Source organism: Haliotis rufescens, unplaced genomic scaffold (genome assembly GCF_023055435.1).
Source record: "Haliotis rufescens isolate VD_foot unplaced genomic scaffold, xgHalRufe1.0.p SCAF_111, whole genome shotgun sequence".
NCBI classification, from domain to species: Eukaryota; Metazoa; Mollusca; class Gastropoda; order Lepetellida; family Haliotidae; genus Haliotis; species Haliotis rufescens.
The window spans coordinates 345,153-363,633 of record NW_025963793.1 but is presented as its reverse complement, the minus strand read 5'-3'; the positions used below and the strand labels follow the sequence as shown (position 1 = coordinate 363,633).

The 18,481-nt window shown below is 37.6% G+C and overlaps 1 protein-coding gene across 1 annotated transcript; it reads right to left on the bottom strand.

Annotated features, from left to right (window-relative positions):
- Nucleotides 1-770: 770 nt before the first annotated feature.
- LOC124151313 (homeobox protein DBX1-A-like) lies at nucleotides 771-14,688 on the bottom strand. Its single transcript, XM_046523716.2, has 4 exons — nucleotides 14,095-14,688; nucleotides 11,563-11,754; nucleotides 6,318-6,520; nucleotides 771-4,557 (listed from the first exon to the last, which is right to left on the bottom strand). Exons 1-4 carry the CDS (start codon nucleotides 14,417-14,419, stop codon nucleotides 4,261-4,263), a joined length of 1,017 nt encoding a protein of 338 aa, XP_046379672.1. The 5' UTR covers nucleotides 14,420-14,688; the 3' UTR covers nucleotides 771-4,260.
- Between the last annotated feature and the right edge of the window lie 3,793 nt (nucleotides 14,689-18,481).

Below are 18,481 nucleotides of genomic sequence, written 5' to 3'. Positions count from 1 at the left end.
CAAACGCTAACAAGGTTAGTCAGTTGTTCTTTTGAAAAACATGGGGACATATGGTACAAGTCTAAGTAGGGAACGAACGTAAAAAACTGTTATAACGATATCCAAAGATACCCCTATGCTGTCTTAAGATGCGAATGAATTGATCGGGTGATCAGACTGATGATATGGTTGACAGCCTGCCATTATACCCCGACGGTGAGGATTGCTCATAATATCAATCACTGGATTGTGTTGTCCAGACTCGATTATTTTCAGGTCGTCGTCATACCGCTGAACATTGCGGGGTGCGGCGTTAAACAACAAATAAACAAACAGTATTAAGATTCGATGCTGTATAACCTATGATGGTGAGATGGAATGGGGTTTAACGTCAAGATAATTACACGTACCATCTACCCCGTGAAGATCGGGGTAGAATAGATCTTCAGCAACCAATGCTTGTCTTAAAAGGCGATTATGCTTGTCGTAAAAGGCGACTAACGGGATCGGGTGGTCAGACTTTCATTGATGCGTGTCATTGATCCCAATTGCGTGGATCGATGCTCATGATGTCAATCATTTGATTGTCTGGTCCAGACTCGATTATTTACAGACCGCCGTCATATAGCTGTAATATTGCTGAGTGCGGCGTTAAACAACAAACAAACAAAACAAACAATATGACGCGTCCGGGATCGAATCACCCATTGGTGGTGTATATAACTATAAATAACTGGTACCTACATCCGCTCTGTTACCTATTCAGTTGTAGAAACAAACGAAAAATGATCTTGTTATTAGAGACATTTTATTCATATTTCATATGAATGCTGACAGTAAGCAAATTTGACATCATATATACATGAATAACCTATACATAGCACTGCATCACAACGCTTCAATCATTTGGAGATTGGAAGAGCAATCAAATTTCAACAACAAAACGGACATCATGGATACAAAAATAATTTCTTATATACAATCCATAGACAACTGATATGGCATAGTTGGTGCTGACCAACCACGTGAACAGAACACAGAGGTGATAAGTCAATGATATTTGATAGTGACAGTGGAGACGAGCAGAGAATCACACACAGAAAACCTCGGTCATAATTTTCGATGTTTCTTACTTCCCTGGACGTTATTCCATCCACATCTAAAACGGTAAATGACTGACCCATAACGCCGATACTATAATAGTCTACACATTTGCATCATCCTTCACTGAGATATTATTTAATATGCTAGGTGAGCAGTGTCGTATACCATGATTCCACCCCAATCCCTTTGGAACACATATTAAGGTTTCCATGACAATGCATACCCCCACTATTACACCAAGGACAGGTATCATTAACAGATGTTCATGGGTTATTCCAGTATCTAAAGAACTATATCCTCCAAATAGTTTTTTGGAGAAATACAATACAGCTATTTGGTGAAACATTCAATTCATTAACTCTATCTTCGGACTGATTTTCTACATAAGATTATTACACAGTATTTTTCATCTAGATAGCTATCCCTTAACTGACACATCCAACTATTGATATGTATCACACTGATCTCCGTATTTTGTTACACATATGACATAGAATAATGAATACTTAATTAATTTTTGTGCAGTGATTGATATGTGATTTGAGTCACTTTGCAAAAAAAACACGGTATAACAACAAACATTGTAAAACTTTAAACTGTTTGAAGTTTGTCTTATACACGTCCCTTTGATTAATGCTTTGTTGCGTTATTTTCCCATTACAACTATTTCATCTAAGTTTTTTCTGTACCAAGATACTTTTTGCATCAATAACAAAGGGAATAATAGACTACTGAAACACAATTTGAATATCAAAAAATAATTGATCAGGTATGATAACACTAATTGTGTTCGGCCTTGTGCGTTGAATGTATTGACTCTGAAATTTATACAACATTAATTATAATCTATATTCACTATTCAGATAAAAAAAAAGTATTGTCTGAGCACGCATTGTATATTATGACAGAGAAACCATTGACCTTTCATCTCTGCTAGGACTCGTGGGCTTTGTGCCTTATATTTCATATAGGCGTGTCATTTGAAATCCATATCAAAGTTTACTCTGTCCAGATGTTACAAACCAAGCACACAATAATCATTTATGAACCCGGATAAATGTTCACGCAATGTGATAAATCACTAGACTTCTAACATGTGTCTTTAATGAGCCCACAATAACCTGCGTTTATTGAAGGAATTTTGTTTTATGCTGATCTGTATTGGCAATACATTTCATCATTTTAATGTATGTGTCAGGTACGGATGGAGTGCCGAAAAATCGATTATGATTTATGATTACCTTATTCAAGTAACAGTAGCGGGTGATGGTGATTACTGAAACGTCAAACATACCTACAAGTGCTGACGTATCGTACTCTAAAGCAGATGGCGCCTTGGTGCAATCACTAGCATATTTAATCTGTGCAACGATCCAGATTTACATTAAGAAATACAAAGAATGTTGTTGTATTTCCATGAGGTAAATCTGGGAGTGCATCAGGGCTTAGAACACACAGAACGTTAATTTCATGATTCGTTTGATTTTGGGCAATGTTATATACATTCGTGATGCTCAATTAATTGTAACTATAGCAGATAGGACTTTTCTACGAAAGCCTAATGGTGCCATTTTGGTAGCATATGGTTTTATTTAAATCGATATTTATCGTTACTATTTTCTCGTTATTTCAATTATTTTTTAGAAACAACGAGTTTTTCTCGTCACTTCGAATATTTTCTCGTTTTTTAAGTTTATCTCAAAAACTCGAAATTTCGATTTAAAAATATATACATACGCTACCAAAGTGGCACCATTAAGCTTTCGTACTTTTCAATGGTTGGTATAATAGAGGTCACCGTCATACAGCGACGAGTTGATATGTTAACACAAGCGACAATTGACTTGTGTAATTAAGTATATTCTTAGAAACCGTTCCCTACTATACCTGCTGTAAAAGAAAGAGACATTAAAAAATGAATTCGATGACTGTCTGTCACATGCAACTATTCTGATAACAGAGCAATAAACGTACAATCTAAACGGCTAAACTTAGTAAAGTCATCAAGTATCACAATAACTTCCCTTACAATAAGTTAAGCAATGGTACCCTTACAAGTTATACATATATTTAATATATTAACTAACAAATATCATAGTCTGTATTTTCATTTGACCAACTAAAGCCGTTAATGGTATAAGTAGAACTGTGTAAATTCAATTGAATTCAACACAATTCACTGACGTTATCACTATTGAGATCTGCCACATGTCTAAAATGCACGTCTTCTTCCCACCAATTAATAATTAGCGTTAAGAATGTTATAATGGCATATTATGTTATAATATGGTGTATGTAATATTGCATTTATAATTATCAATCTGTTAAGACTATAACCTAGACTAACATTTAGTCTCTGAAATGAACATATTTTAAAGAAACAAAACAGTAAATTATCTTAATAAAATATAATAAAAAGGAGCCCAGAAACTTTCTTCTTATTCAGCGAAATTGCAGTAACCTAGACTTGCCTACAATTATAGACTTGCATGGGCTGTATTGGATATATTTGTATTTGTATATATGTCTGTATGACAGACCAACTAAAACATCTCAACGTCAAAAAAGATATGTGCGTACTTATTATGGAAGCACAACTTGGTTAAATTATAATTTGGGGGATCTCGTTGTAGTGCCGGTACGCTTTCAGCCATCTTGGGTATACAACGGGCTATACTGTATGGGTAACAAAATACTAAGCATGTCAAAAGTAATGGTAAATGTCGTTAATGGTACCATCAGAATGATGTCATCCAAGGTTTGATGGTGGTACCCTTGGTATCATTGGAATACTATGATAATGTACTAATGGTGTCAATGTTTGATTAGAATGAAATGATATTTAGACCATGTTGCTCAAATAATGTATCTCTCACTAACAGTGAGATTCTAAGTATGAATACTGTAATAAATAAGGTATGTATTTACTATATACACCCTAGTAGATTGTCTCAACTGAAATGATTCACAGTTCACAATGTCCACTAGCACTATTCGGCCAATTCAGCGCCACTCGCCAATTTCCGTAACCAGCAGGAAGACCCGGAATGACACGAGTGGTCATGAATGTTTTTCGGGCGATTGAATCGTTGATGAGGCTGCAAGGATAGTTAGCCCTCGCTGTTTTAACACAGATATGGCGCTGTGATATATGTCATCTATTTTAACATGAGAGTATCACGATACGTTAATTTCTTCGTCTGAATCAACGTCCGAAATGTTCACATCTTTGGCAGTGTCCATTTCATTAGGGGATGTAGGATTGCTCGAAATGTGACTTTCAACGGGAGAAGGTGAATGTCTCTCCTCGTCCCCCCTCTCTTCAGTGGACTCTTCCTCTTTCACGTCACTAAGATCGGGGTTTGGATTGTTCTTATTCGGCAAAGTGGACTCGCGAGTTCCTCCAGAAGAAAGTAGTTCCCTTTCTTTGGAATTGCGCCATTTCATGCGTCGATTTTGAAACCAAATTTTAACCTGAAACAGAACCAAAAATATGAACACATGGGGACGTATTCATTATGAAAGTATGTTTTTAAAAAAAAGTTATTAATCAAGACACTTATTTGACATTCAACGTTCCAAAACGTGAATAAAAGCAACCAACGGCATTTTATGACGGTTGATATCTGGTGTAATGTTGCTATTATTTAGTCGAATGAAATAATGTTTCAAATTAAAACAACTATTGCTAAATATTGTAGCTATTCATGTTGCTGCTATAGCACAGATGTTTCCGTCACTTGAGTGGGGATTTCAAATATAGCAAGCAATATGCTGTCTGTATATTGTTAAATTGCAATAGAAAATGAAATATTAGCAATAAATGAGATTTTATTACATGTGATGGTGTATCGTTTATCACACCCTGGCTTCATCTAATTGAATTTACCTGAACGCTGGACAATATTGAATCCGCGCACACTAATTCAATTTATTCATAAACCAAACAGATTTTTATAGTGGAGAAAGAATTTGTAAAGGGGGGTAACTCTACACCACCATTTCTGTGTGTATCACATGGCGGTATTCTTTCTTATTGGAGATCACGAGAAGCAATAAAATCAAAACACAATACTTTAATCAAATTCATTGTGGATGCTTGCTCGAACCTTTCCGATATGACCACGCCAAATATTTTTTATTTGATTCTAATGAAATAAAAACGATCGTATTTCCTGCTCCCTTAGCTATGGTCGTTGGACCATCGAACCAATGTGGTTATTAATTAATTTCCGTGTCGACTTATATACAGTTATACGAAAACGAATCCTTCATTTTCAAAAAGTATTGTAACAGTCAAACGCGTAGAAGCAACAAGGATACAATAATGAGGTTTTGTCACAATAAAAGCAACACAAACGTGTATTAAACACTCGTTTAATGAATTATAGGGGAGGTTCACAGCCAAGAGATATATTTCAAAAATTCATTATTTGAATTCATGGTCATAACTGACCGCATTACTGATTATTAAGCTGTCAATCAAACTCTCGTTGTTGATTGGTAATTAAGCTAATACACAAACATCAGAGATGAGCTTTTCCTGTCGAGGTGAAAGGCTCCGCAACATTTGATACGCCCTTTATCGCTTCATTCGCTTGGTAAGCTAATTGTTTCGGCCAATAACCGCATCATTTGCGTTCGGTTGCAAATTTGCAATTTTTGCAAGCGAACTGCAGTCGCGATTACCAGCCGTATGTACTTAACAGTAAGAAACCAATTTGATTTGAAAAGATCTATATCAAATATAATGCTTGTGAATAGCCACGTAATCAGGGCTATGTGTGGTAATTTTGAGCTTCAAAGCAGACTGTATCTCGTTATAAGTACATGTCTTTTATCAAAACAGACAATTTACTTCATTGTTCTTAGAGGTTCAAGTGTGCTGAAAATTCAGGTGAACAGACGCATGAGATCCGTGATACAGATATACTTTATCATATAAAAAACCAAAACGTCCCGTCTATCATGAGACAATGTTCCGAAGCAGCCCAAATAAGGAGCCAAACAATTTAGGGAGGGTTTGGGGGTGTGGCGGGGCACTAAACATTATTTTCAGAATATCCACCATATATAAATATATGCAGTGTAGGTTTTTGCGTTTAAAATATCGGGACATACTATTATTTTCAGCAATTTCAGGAACAGAATATATTTTTTTTCAAAATAAATCTAGAGTCTTTACATGTGTACTCCTACAAAAAGGCGTCCCCGTTAATGTTGGAGTATCTTACCTGAGAATCTTTAAGACCGAGTTTTGTCGCTAGCTTCTTCCTGTCGGGTTTGCTGATGTATTTCTGTTTCTGGAACATCCTCTCCAGCCCCTTCCTCTGGGCGTCTGAGAACACGGCTCTCCTCAGCATCCCCCTCCGGGGCTTTCCTCGGATGTTGGTCAGGAACGTCAGAGCGTGTGGCGACATGGGCAGTAGGTGTGGGGCTGTGGAGATAGAGAGCCACAGTCAGGATAATAATAATAATAATAATAATAATAATAATAATAATAATAATATAATGATAATGATAATGATGATGATGATGGTGATGATGATGACGACGACGACGACGATAATAATAATAATAATAATAATAATAATAATAATAAATGGATTGGTCGTCGTTGTTTAAATATAGTTAATCTTTCAGATTCTTTACTGGAAAAATGTAGGGAAAATAATGTTTGTTTTATTCTAAAGTTGGTTGGTATCATATGAAAGTGGTGTGTCCAAGTCATGTTACCGTCTTTCATTTAAATTTGAAGAAAGAAATATAAGTGAAATATTTTTATAGTGATTAATAAGTTAATAATTAAATTTTGCAATAGGAGACGTTACCGTAACGTTGTTATAGATAATATCAGTCTATTTAATGTTTAACAAACATATATGTTGCTTTTGAAATGATCTTTGTTCTATTTGTTTCATGTGTAGAGTGAAAAAGTAAAGCTTGGCCCTGAACTATTTTAGTCAAAGCACGAGGACGCTTGCGTCAGTCAGTTATGACGTAAGTCATAAAAGTGTACTTGATCGCAGGATAAAGTATTGTCTGACCCTTTGATCTTTTGGAGATTGCATTATATATCATAACGCTTGATATTGTTATTATCATTAAAACCAGCAACAGCAACATCATCATCATCATCATCATCATCATCATCATTTTAGCATTATTGTTGCTGCTGCTTTGATATAACAAATACTTTCAGCATCGCCATCAACATTATTATTCTGTGTTGTTATTATTATTATTATGAAATTTATCATACTTAACAGCACTGGTGCTTTTACGAATACCTGGTGTCATCACTGAGATTCATTGGTCCATTCATATAATTTTCAGTGTCTTTATTATCTTTCTACCATTTCTGTTAAGACGGTAGTGTTTGTTTTTGTATAATTGTGTACTTGCATATCATTCACATGATTAACACTGATCATCAAATATAACACATTGTTTCGAAACACCCGTGACAGACGTGGTTGTCAATCTGTCCATCACAGCCGCTCAACGATACATACACCTCGAACAGGTGCTCGATGTAGCTGCTCGAGTTTCAAATGTCCAACAAAGTTCACTGGTGGTTAAAACATCAACAACAGCAGGGGGGAGATGAATCTGAATATTTAATTTATATCTACACGATTTGATTGAACTGATTGAAATTTAGTCAAAAGCAATCAGCAACACCTTGCGTCAAGCATCTTGGTTGCCAATTACACCTCACAGTTAAAACCAACGCGCCGTTTAACCGTAATCGCTTTACTATTAACCAGAGTTTAATTTGCTGTATTTATAGAAAAATTAGGTATTCCGTTAGGCTTTGGTTTGTAATCAATCGGGGTTGAATATGATTGGAAGGGTGAAGACCTTTGTTCCGCAGACCGGTGTCTAATTAGGGGTTCAACATCACCCCGTTATGGCGTCTCGGGCCGCATAATGCATATAAATGGCCTGGAAATGGACCAAAGACTAATTTTATTAATCATTTATATTCTAATTCATTTATGCTTTTCTGAAATCAGACACCAGCTCGGATCTGATATGACATACCTGTTCCGGCCAACTTCACGCTACATTTGTTTTAACGCAGCAGAAACCTAACGGGACAACCCGATTAACTTTCTATGGCCTATATTTTACCCTATTTGTATAATGATATTGGCATCTTATCCTCACACACTCAAGATTATTAAGTCACTTCCTTTCAAAACAAATTTTAAATCTCCAACATGGATATTAATAGCAACCTGAATTTTTTTAAGTTATGGATATTTAACGAAACATTAAACAGAAAAGTTATGCCAAGGATTAAAAATGGTATTGATATTTTCCACATACACGAATACCGCTTCATCCCAAACAAATGCGTACTCACAGTCAATCAAATATGTCATTCTAGTTGAAACTTCGGTGTCTCAAAATCTACCTTTCTCACGACTGCTGTGGTAATTGGAAGAAAATAATTACCTGAGAAAACCTGTATCCTCGCTACCCGTTAATAGCCTCTTTTGTGTGAAATCTTATATCAAAGTAGTCTTTATTTCACGACCAAAACTGAAGTGATGTAAAATTAGCACCTATCGGGTTTAGCTTGACATTGGCCCTGAATTTGTGACCGGATAGGCCGAAAAAGTCCTTTTTGATACTCTGGGCTATAAAACTCCAGCTATACAAGGCAAATGAAATTATTCGACTCAAGGTACAATAAAGAGAAATTTAAACGGATATCATAGCCTGGTAGGAGGGAGTATAAAATAAGTTTTAATTGGTTTTTGTGTGACGGAAGCCATATTGGATGTTCGGAGAGGGAGCGAAGTTAAGAAGCACCCTCCCCTTTCCTGACTACGAGGGGATAGGGGACAGATTTACTGCTGACTCCGCTTGCTTCATTAAAAGTAGATCAGTTCGGAAACGGTATCAGGTTTTAATGGGGTATTTGAGAAGATGAAAAGGGTTTTTAGTTTAGATGGGGTGTTCGGTCCAGTTCGTGTTAAAACTATAACTAAAACAACAACTTTAAGAGCGTGTTTTTAGAAGCGATTTGTATTCGGGGTCTTTTACAAGGGACCTTTTACAAAAGCTGAACAGGAGCGTGTCTTACAGCACACCCAGTTACCTCTGAGCTTTAGCGTACTAGACAACGTATCGAATGTATGAGACAAACAATTATGGGTCAAAAAACGATATATACAGAAATCATCTATGGCTAACTAACTATTTTTGTCCTCACCGTCAGATACCAAACGGTCAGAAACAATAAAAGTTTATCCCTTAACGAGCGCCTCCATATTCCTAAATATTACCGATTTGATTTTCAATATCAAAAACCCAAACATGTTGGGTTTTTTAAATTAAGTCTGGGTGCGGTCCAGGGCGAGACTTGGTTAAAAACGTTTAAGGATTTTACTTAACTCTTCTTAAAATATATTTCGCATTTTTTATCACTGGATTCGTTGATAGAAGTTTCTACCGACGGGACCACACTCGTCGAAAACACATCTCGTCTTTCGATGTGACCGTCAATCTATTCATATTTCGCGTAATGTCAATTTCACCTTTCATTAGACAGGATCACATTACAGCCGACGTTCACTTTTCTTGTACATTTCGCGTCGTCAATGTCAGCACAAGCATAAGCAAGCGAACTGATGTTTGATCACATCAATCATAATCATACATAGCCTTTACAAGCTGCTAACTTTATTTGTTTAATGACCGAAGATTAAACACTTTAAATATCCTCACATGATGATGAGCGGAAACGTCTTTTAGACTTTGAAGAGAGGGATTAATTCATCAAATTATCGGACAAGTCACGTGACCCGACATGACCCTTTAACAATGAGTTGTTTGTTCGTTGCTGTAACGAGTACACAGCGCTCTACAAGATTTCTCCATTGCTGAACACACACTAACGCCGTTATATGATTGTTTTACATATATTACCCATAGATACATAACTTTTTGTTTACATTAAAATGATTTATTTGTATATTTGCGAATAATTTTGCTATTCATTAGACTAATATATTTAACACATTGTGGGTATTTAGCATATTCATGCGCCCAATATATACTCAGATGTATTTGACACGCCTATTTGGTTGAACCCGGCATCTCTTACATCATCATAACCACGTTTTTCACTTGTTTTATAAATCAAACGTCGAACACAAATTAATGTATTATTGCATTATTCTACAATAAAACCCCGCCTTATATAAATAATGATTTTATTTAGTTTCTACTTAGGTCGACTAGTCGTACGATTATCAATTACTGTGTTAATGAGTATAATATTAGCTATTAGATGGTATAATATCACCCTTTAATGTATCATTTGAACGACAGTATCTAGGTAGATTGATATATAGCGGCAACATGTGTTACAGGAATTATTAATGTCTTGGGTACACTGTATGCATATGTTTTTAATTAACTTTGTTCATTATGATTGTTCATGATGAATGCTTCAGAATTTATGAAAAGTTTGTATATCATGTCTGGATCTCGAAATTCGATAAAGTATGAAATAGTTTTAATCATTTCTAAACTGGATAATGACCCTGTTATACTTGTCTGTGATGCAAAATCCCCTACCTTTGTAATTGTTTCACCCCTTTGTAAACAGATGCATTCCCGTAATTACAGGTAACAGGAGTGGCTTGACATAACAGTTCGTCATCTGAACAACCGTGATAGCATCAACATAAACGATGTTTCATGAATTTTCAAATGCAACTTATTCAGAAGGGTTAAATAAAGTATAGATACATCTTGGAAAACAGCAGATGATATTAGATCTATTATGATAGCAACGTGTCATTTCACACATAGTCATGCTTCATTGTCCTGGACATGGAAGATATTATCCCGAACAACGAACAGGTATGACATTGATTAGATCCATTAAATATTGACAAGAAAACCCCGTTAATGCGGACAGTACCTTTCCCAATGACATCGTCCGGAGAAACCAGGTTTTGTAATGAGAAGACATTCGGAAACGATATATATATATATATATATATATATATATATATATATATATATATATTAACCTATGACGATTTGGACACGTTAAAACGTTATATCACGATGGAAATATGACATTGACAAGAAAACGCTTCTTAATGTGTGTGTCTCGATTTAAAAATTGTATTCTGTTGTATGAAGCTGTATGCCACCATGATCGAGTCATATTTCTCTGGAAAGTGACTCCTAAAACAGAGATATGTCCCCAAATATACAGGCACCTGCCTCACAGAAGTATCATTAAATTAAAGTTCTCATACTGATAATACACATATCCTACAGCCACAATAATTGCCAAGTCACTAAAAGTGCAATGGCTTTATAACTTCTAAGGCTCAATAACAGAGCGCGTGGGTGGGAAAGGCGCATGATCGCGAGTGTCACTGGGGTCGCGGTTAGGGACGAGGAAGGGTGGGCGAAGGATGCACAGTCGAGGATGAAGCTTACCTGAGAGATATGGAGGTCTGAGCATGCCCGTGATCTGGGTATCGTATATGGACCCGTGTCTGGGACTACAGGAGGGACACGACAGCCCCTGGGGGGACAGGCCACAGGCCTTGTGACAGTGGGTGGTGATCAGGGGGTGCAGCGTGGGGGCAAAGCTTGTGAACGCTCCGCCTGCACTTCCGATGTGCGTCACTGAAAAACACAAATTTTAATGAACAAGATGTTTTTGGAGAAATCAACACGAATTCCCAATAACGCTAACAATAACCACTTATTTATACATAGGTACAAGAATTAACAGATATGTAAGCACTATAAACAGAATATATTAATACTAGTGGCTGTGCTTGTTGCAGATGTGGTTGCGCAACGACCCTGTACCCTAGGCATATTGGCGTTTTGGGTGTAGATGTTTTTGTATAGCTATTATGTTTCTTTGTTTGATTGTTTGTATGTTGTTTAACGCCGCACTCAGCAATATTCCAGCTATATGACGGCGGTCTGTAAATAATCGAGTCTGGACCAGACAATCCAGTGACTTACACCATGAGCATCGATCCACGCAATTGGGATACGATGACATGCATCAACCAAGTCAGAGAGCCTGCCCACCCGATCCCGTTAGTCTCCTCTTACGATAAGAATAATCGCCTTTTACGGCAAGCATGGGTTGCTGAAGACCTATTCTAGCCCGAGTCTCCACGGGTCGTTTATAGCTATTCGTGATGTCGGATATAACTGGATTCTAGTAAAGTTCTTAACGAATTAAACCAAACATCAAGCTACATATTAGTATGATAAACTTCAATAATCAATGAGAAAAAAACGCATATGTCGTTTATTGGAAGTAGGATATTCAATTTGACGTACATCTGGACGACGTATGGATTTTGCTGTTTCATTTGTCTCAACTATACATTTTGAGAATTCATAATTTAAAAACAAATATCATTATTTCTTCCAAGGACATTGAGTACTTTTCTGAGTATAGCTAATCATATATCACATCAATATATCAGCAGCTGATGCATCCTGCCTGGCTATGTTCATTGAGATATATTTACCGTTAGCCTCCATGATTGTAGCATATATGTCTACCACACAATAACAGCATTGTTTACCACAGACCGAACGTCATTAAAATCTATTGCACACAATTGGCAGATAAAAAAATTGGATCCAGTCTGAATGATATACTGTTATGTGTATGATTAGTTGTGCAATGCCAATTGCAAGTGTGGCCCTTCCACCATAAAAAAACGCCAGGCATTGATAACACCGTTACAATATACATGAAAATGCATATGTTTAGCACTAAACTGTATCGACTCACCTGATAGCCAGATTAAAATCTATTGCAAACGCACCACTAACTAACGGTATATCAAATAGAACTCAGACATGAATTAAATTGCAATACAGAATATATATGACACGTGCGCCCAGTTAAAATATCACTTAAAAATCAAATGCATTTTGTCTATGTTTTTGTGCACGTTTCTTTTAATCAACTTGAAATTGTTTATCCTGTAACAGAATTTAAAGCAGGTACGCACGTATAAAATTGAAGGGACATCATAAATCCGTCAAATAAATATAGATTAATAGTTATGTTTCACAGTTCTCGAATTTACTTGATTGTTTAATATATTTCATTATGGGGAATCGCCGTATAAAAATTCATTTATTGAAATATGAAATGATATTGTAAAAGAAATAAACCAACTTTCTTTTCAGGGAGTTATCTAACAAAACAAATTCTTATCCACTTGAAATCTGTAAGCGAAACGTAAGGGGTTTAAAAACAGAGTTAAGACTATGTTCAACTGGTTATATTTAACAGTTTTTAAACTGCTATTCGTGTTTGCTATATTTACTCACTAAATATTATTCATAATAACGTGACATGATACGATACCTTTATTGTTTATATGACAATGCCCAGTTATGATAATAGTTTTGACGTGACTCGCGTGATTTAATGTATCACTCGCATGATTCTCATGCTTAAAGATTGTCGACGTCATGATATGTACTATAGATTGGATGATATTAAAGATCATTTTGCTGTACCATATCTCATTATTAGTTGCGTCGTATTTATCTGTTCCATAGACTACACTTTTTGTATCAACAAGCCATTAAGATTTTAAAACAGCATTTACACGCTCTCACGGTATCTATTGCCAATTAGCAAAATAATTGAAAAACAGTTGAATTCCATAAGCCTGACGAGTTTGGATTTTGAGTTCTATTTAATAATAATCTGCGTTATCCTTTCGCATGTGCCGTAGCCAGCCGGGGGGGCAGGGAGGGCAGTTGCCCCCCTAGATTTTTTATAAAAACAGTTTTATTTGAATCAAGTTGGGGACAATTGATACTTGTACAAATATTTTAAAGTTAACTACGGCCTTGTTTCACCAATATAAATAAAATAAATGACATGTCGAATAAACCAGACGAATGTTACATCAAATAATAATCAATTAAACTCAAGTGTAAATGACGTATGATATCAGGTTGAATAATTACCGGAATTTGAGATCGGCTTTTGTTGTGATGAATCTGTCCCAAGAATGGCACTGACACCGAATTTGAGGTAAGGTGTGGTTCCCGAGGATGAGGAGGTAGGGATGGGGTCCTGGTCCCTTGTGACATGAACGAATCCTGACCCCACAGACACCGGGGGTGTGGTCGGGGTGGGTCGGGCCAGAAACCCGGAAGAGCGCTCCCTCAGCAAGTTCTCGACGAGGAACGACGCTGACGAGGTGGCGACCGATGGGTTCGGATGTAGTAACGCCGGTGCTCGAAATACACTTTGGTAGAGAGGTGATGGCGATAAAACATTCGGAAACATAGTGTCCCAGTATTTCCCACTATCAATCCAGTCCGGGTATTGTTCAATGTCACAGGCTGTCCGCTTCCTGCTGACGATTGTGCACTGGGTGTCGGGTCAAACGACGGGTTATCTGACTCTATCCAGTACACTTCAGTCTTTACTGGTTTGAAAATACCCTGTCGATTCCATGTGTATAAACTTTGACAGAGCTAGTCATGAACCAGTGTGTGAAAGTGGGTACACGCGAGTCGCATGTTTATATGCGGCATATTGACAAAATAGCGCACGCTGATTGGCCAATTGATTCAACTATCGCCGCCCCTTCTCTTCTATTCATATGCGACTTGCGATCGCTCCGCGGCCGACACACAATGCATAGGCCAGGGGGCCACCCTTCTACCCGTCCATATAACCCCTTTAATCGACCGGGACTCGGCTCTAGCCCTGCCTGTTTTTCACGCCATTTCCTTTAATCAGATGCGGAGACCATTCTTAACCCAACCCACACTCGTTCGGAGAGCTCGTTCGGAGTCGATACCGGCGATAGGCACTTGCGCGAACAAATGCGAGCGACAAGTAATTCAGTCATAAAATTCAAATATCTGTGACGCTGAATGCATAACTCCGAAAAGTACACACCTTGGTTTAGCACATCAACGAATTTAGTAAACAGTGAGAGACTAAGATTTATAGCGGGATCGCGACAACACGGCGACTATTCCCTGTTCAATTGACAGTGCCGTTTAGACTCGTGTGTCCCTCGTCGGCGATGGAACCGTGGATAACGGTTAATAGGTTGTCAGTTTCAGCTGGCAGTCCAAAGATACTCACCGGGAGAAAACTAATGGAGTTTTATGACCGAACATTGTAAGCATGAGAGAGGGCGCAGAGGAATTATAACGATGCCTAATTTGTTGTCGAATTGGACGCAGGAACCCCCTTGGTCCGGCATCCGCATAATCGCCCGGGGATAGCTGGGATGATCATTGTCGGCCATTTCATCATGGTTGGGAATAAAAGAAAATAAATCTGTTATTTAATTGGAATTACTCCTTGTGGGTGTATTACCAGCTAACTGTCATAAACACTCAGGGTTGAGTGTTCACAATCGTCTTAAGGGTTCCCCTTGGGCCAAAACTGCCACCAAGCTCTTGAAAATAGTGCCAATTGATAATTAAAGTCACGTTGCCTGTGAATAATACATGTTTTCCAATAAGATTATTTTATATTTTTAACGAAGTTCTATCGTGTGAAAGATTCCAATAAGAAAATATGTACACACGGCGCGTCAGCTTGAAACACCCTCCTAGAGTATATAATCAATAATCATTTATAGTATTGTTTCAATAAAATACTTGCAAAGAGCTGTTACCACAAACCTTATGCGTCAGTGAAAACTGAGCATATCATGTTCCAAAATGAAAAGTACACTTACCCACAATTTGTTTGTAAAGGGGGAAAAGCAGTTATTAGTTGACACCCGGAATAAAATAGTTCACATAATATCTTATTCATGACGCTGTGGATTATAAAACAATGGTTGACATGATGGCAACCTCAACACAACCTCAACACAACACCAACACAACTCCAGCAGTCACAGAGGTGAGATCCCAAACACTCGCCATTATTGAATATGACCGTTTTGGCATTAAAATCTCGCTACCACGTGTTATAACTGCCAGTTGTAAATATTTCATCAGTGCCACTTTAAGTCCCTCGATACTAATAGCGGGGGCGTTTTATCATAAAAATACCACTATGCACTCCGTTTTGTAGCATCTGTGGTGATGATTGATTCGGTGATTTTACAGGCGGTGACAAAATATATTTACCATCACTTTTGCACCCTTTGTCTAAGTTTGATGAAAATTATCAAATTTCTCTGAATAAATCCGGCGGCGGCCAACTTATAGTGTGACAGGATGGATGATGATCGTAAAAGTACATATAATTAGGGGGTGGGGTAGATAGGGTGGGGCGGTATGGGGGAGGCGTTTTGATTGTAGTTTCTTCATGGATAGACATTCACTGACCCATCCGTATCTGTGTGGCTGACCGTGCAACGCCATTGTGGGTCACTACGAATAAATCTGCCGGGCAGTCAGGGATGGCACAGTGTGTGAACGTATTACAAATTCTAAGTTTTAAAAGTTTACATTTTATCATTTATTATTGCATAACTTATTATTTATCAATTTATAATTTATTTATTATTGCTTACCGTATTCCCTCTAATAAGCGCCCACGGAGATATTTGCTAATATATTGGCCAGTGAACAATCCTAAAATTAGCACCCCTTCCGATTGATCAATGTAAACAAGACTTATTTATTCGCGTATAATACGCACTCGTGTGTTATATGCACCCCTAATTATGGGAAATTAAATTCTGGAAAAATATATCTGTCGTATATAAACATTTCAGGCTGTCAGCATAAACCACGAAATTTACGATCTTTCAACTGTTTTTTCTTTACCAGAATAATATAATCCAATAAGAGCCCGCTATTTCTAATTTTAGAGCATCATGGGCGCTTATTACGCCGAATACGGTAATTGTCTTGTACGTGTGTGTCTATACCATCATATTTTTTTGTTTTTTTACATATCATTTCAATGTCATTATGTACATATGAACACATGGTGTACGTGAGTCGTGTTCATCGTGCCGATAAAAAACAGTTCATTTCTTGCACGGCTTAGTTACATACCCAGATATATTTTTTTATCCAAATATTAACCGCTGATGTACGGCTCTGTTTAATCACGAGCTCATTACTTTGAATACTCATCTCACGGATAATCATTATTATATTTTCGAAACAATTATGGTAATATTCCATTTAGCACCCGTCCAGCAGTTATTGTATTGTTGCTAAAAACTATAAGACGTCATTATTACTTATACACGTAGCTACGAAAAGAATTGAGTAGTTTGATAGAACTCGAAACAACGAATGAGTGTGAGGCTTTATGGGATGTTGGGGAGCGAGGTCACGAGATCTTGTTTTAGTGTTGTTTTTCTTACTGATGCTATAGCGACTATAAAACCTAACTTTTAAACGCGAGCGATGTGAAATAGACACCCACAAAGCACGATACGCCGTTGCTGACAATAAATCAGAAACCCACTAATCCGGACACATATGTTTTAATGAAGTTTCATTCTTAAAGGGGCGGGCGGGTAGCCTAGTGGTTAGAGCATTCGCTCGATTCCCGACCTGGGTACAATGTGTAAAGCCCATTTCTAGTGTTCCCCGCCGTGATATTGCTTGAATATTGCTAAAAGCGGCGTAAAACCATACTCACTCACTCACTCTCAAAGTTTCATGATCGCTTTCCTTTGAATAGCGTGATTGATGAATCGACAGCCTTTCAAAGGCAGTAAGTAAAGTGAGTGAGTTGGGTTTAACGCCGCTTCTAACAGTATTCCAGTTATATCACGGCTTGTCAGCTTGATGTGGGAGGAAAGCCCGAAGTGATGCAGGTCTCAGACGTTTATCACTTCGGTGAAACCCACGAGCACGGGTATGGTGCTGACAAACCTAGAAACATAATTGGGGCGAACCGGGATTCGAACCCACAATCATAGGTTTCAGGCGTGCCCAAGGGACGCAACTCTGCACAGCGAATCGCGGCGCCTTAGACGACTGGGCCACCCGTGCCCCCTAAGTAAAGCAATATTAAATGGTTGATGATAGCAATAAAGAGTAATAGTGTTATTCTAATCCTTTCTGGTTGCAAGTGTGAGTGAGTGAATGTTGTTTAAAACCACAGTCAACAATATTCCAACTTTGTCACAAAAGCCTGTAAATATCCGAGTCGGGGCTATACAAATCAATCAAGCGAGAACATGCGCAACGATCCACGACATCAAGGCACGATGACCCGTAATCAGCCAAGTCACGAGTGTGGCCACCTGGGTGCCGATCTTAGGACTAAGATGATCTTAATATTCCATGCCTTAACATAGACTATAGACTAAGGTTGTTTTGAATAACGGTACTCCGATCGATTTAGCCTTGTGGTTAAAGCGTTCGCTCTTCACGCCGTAGACCCGGGTTCGATTCCCGACAT

What these genes read in the sequence shown, in the direction of transcription:
- LOC124151313 (XM_046523716.2), bottom strand. Translation starts at nt 14,419, where the DNA reads ATGTTTCCGAATGTTTTATCGCCATCACCTCTCTACCAAAGTGTATTT. An exon ending in AAAGCCGATCTCAAATTCCG is followed by an intron (nt 11,755 to 14,094) that starts GTAATTATTCAA and finishes TGTGTTTTTCAG; the next exon opens with TGACGCACATCGGAAGTGCA. An exon ending in CAGACCTCCATATCTCTCAG is followed by an intron (nt 6,521 to 11,562) that starts GTAAGCTTCATC and finishes CTATCTCCACAG; the next exon opens with CCCCACACCTACTGCCCATG.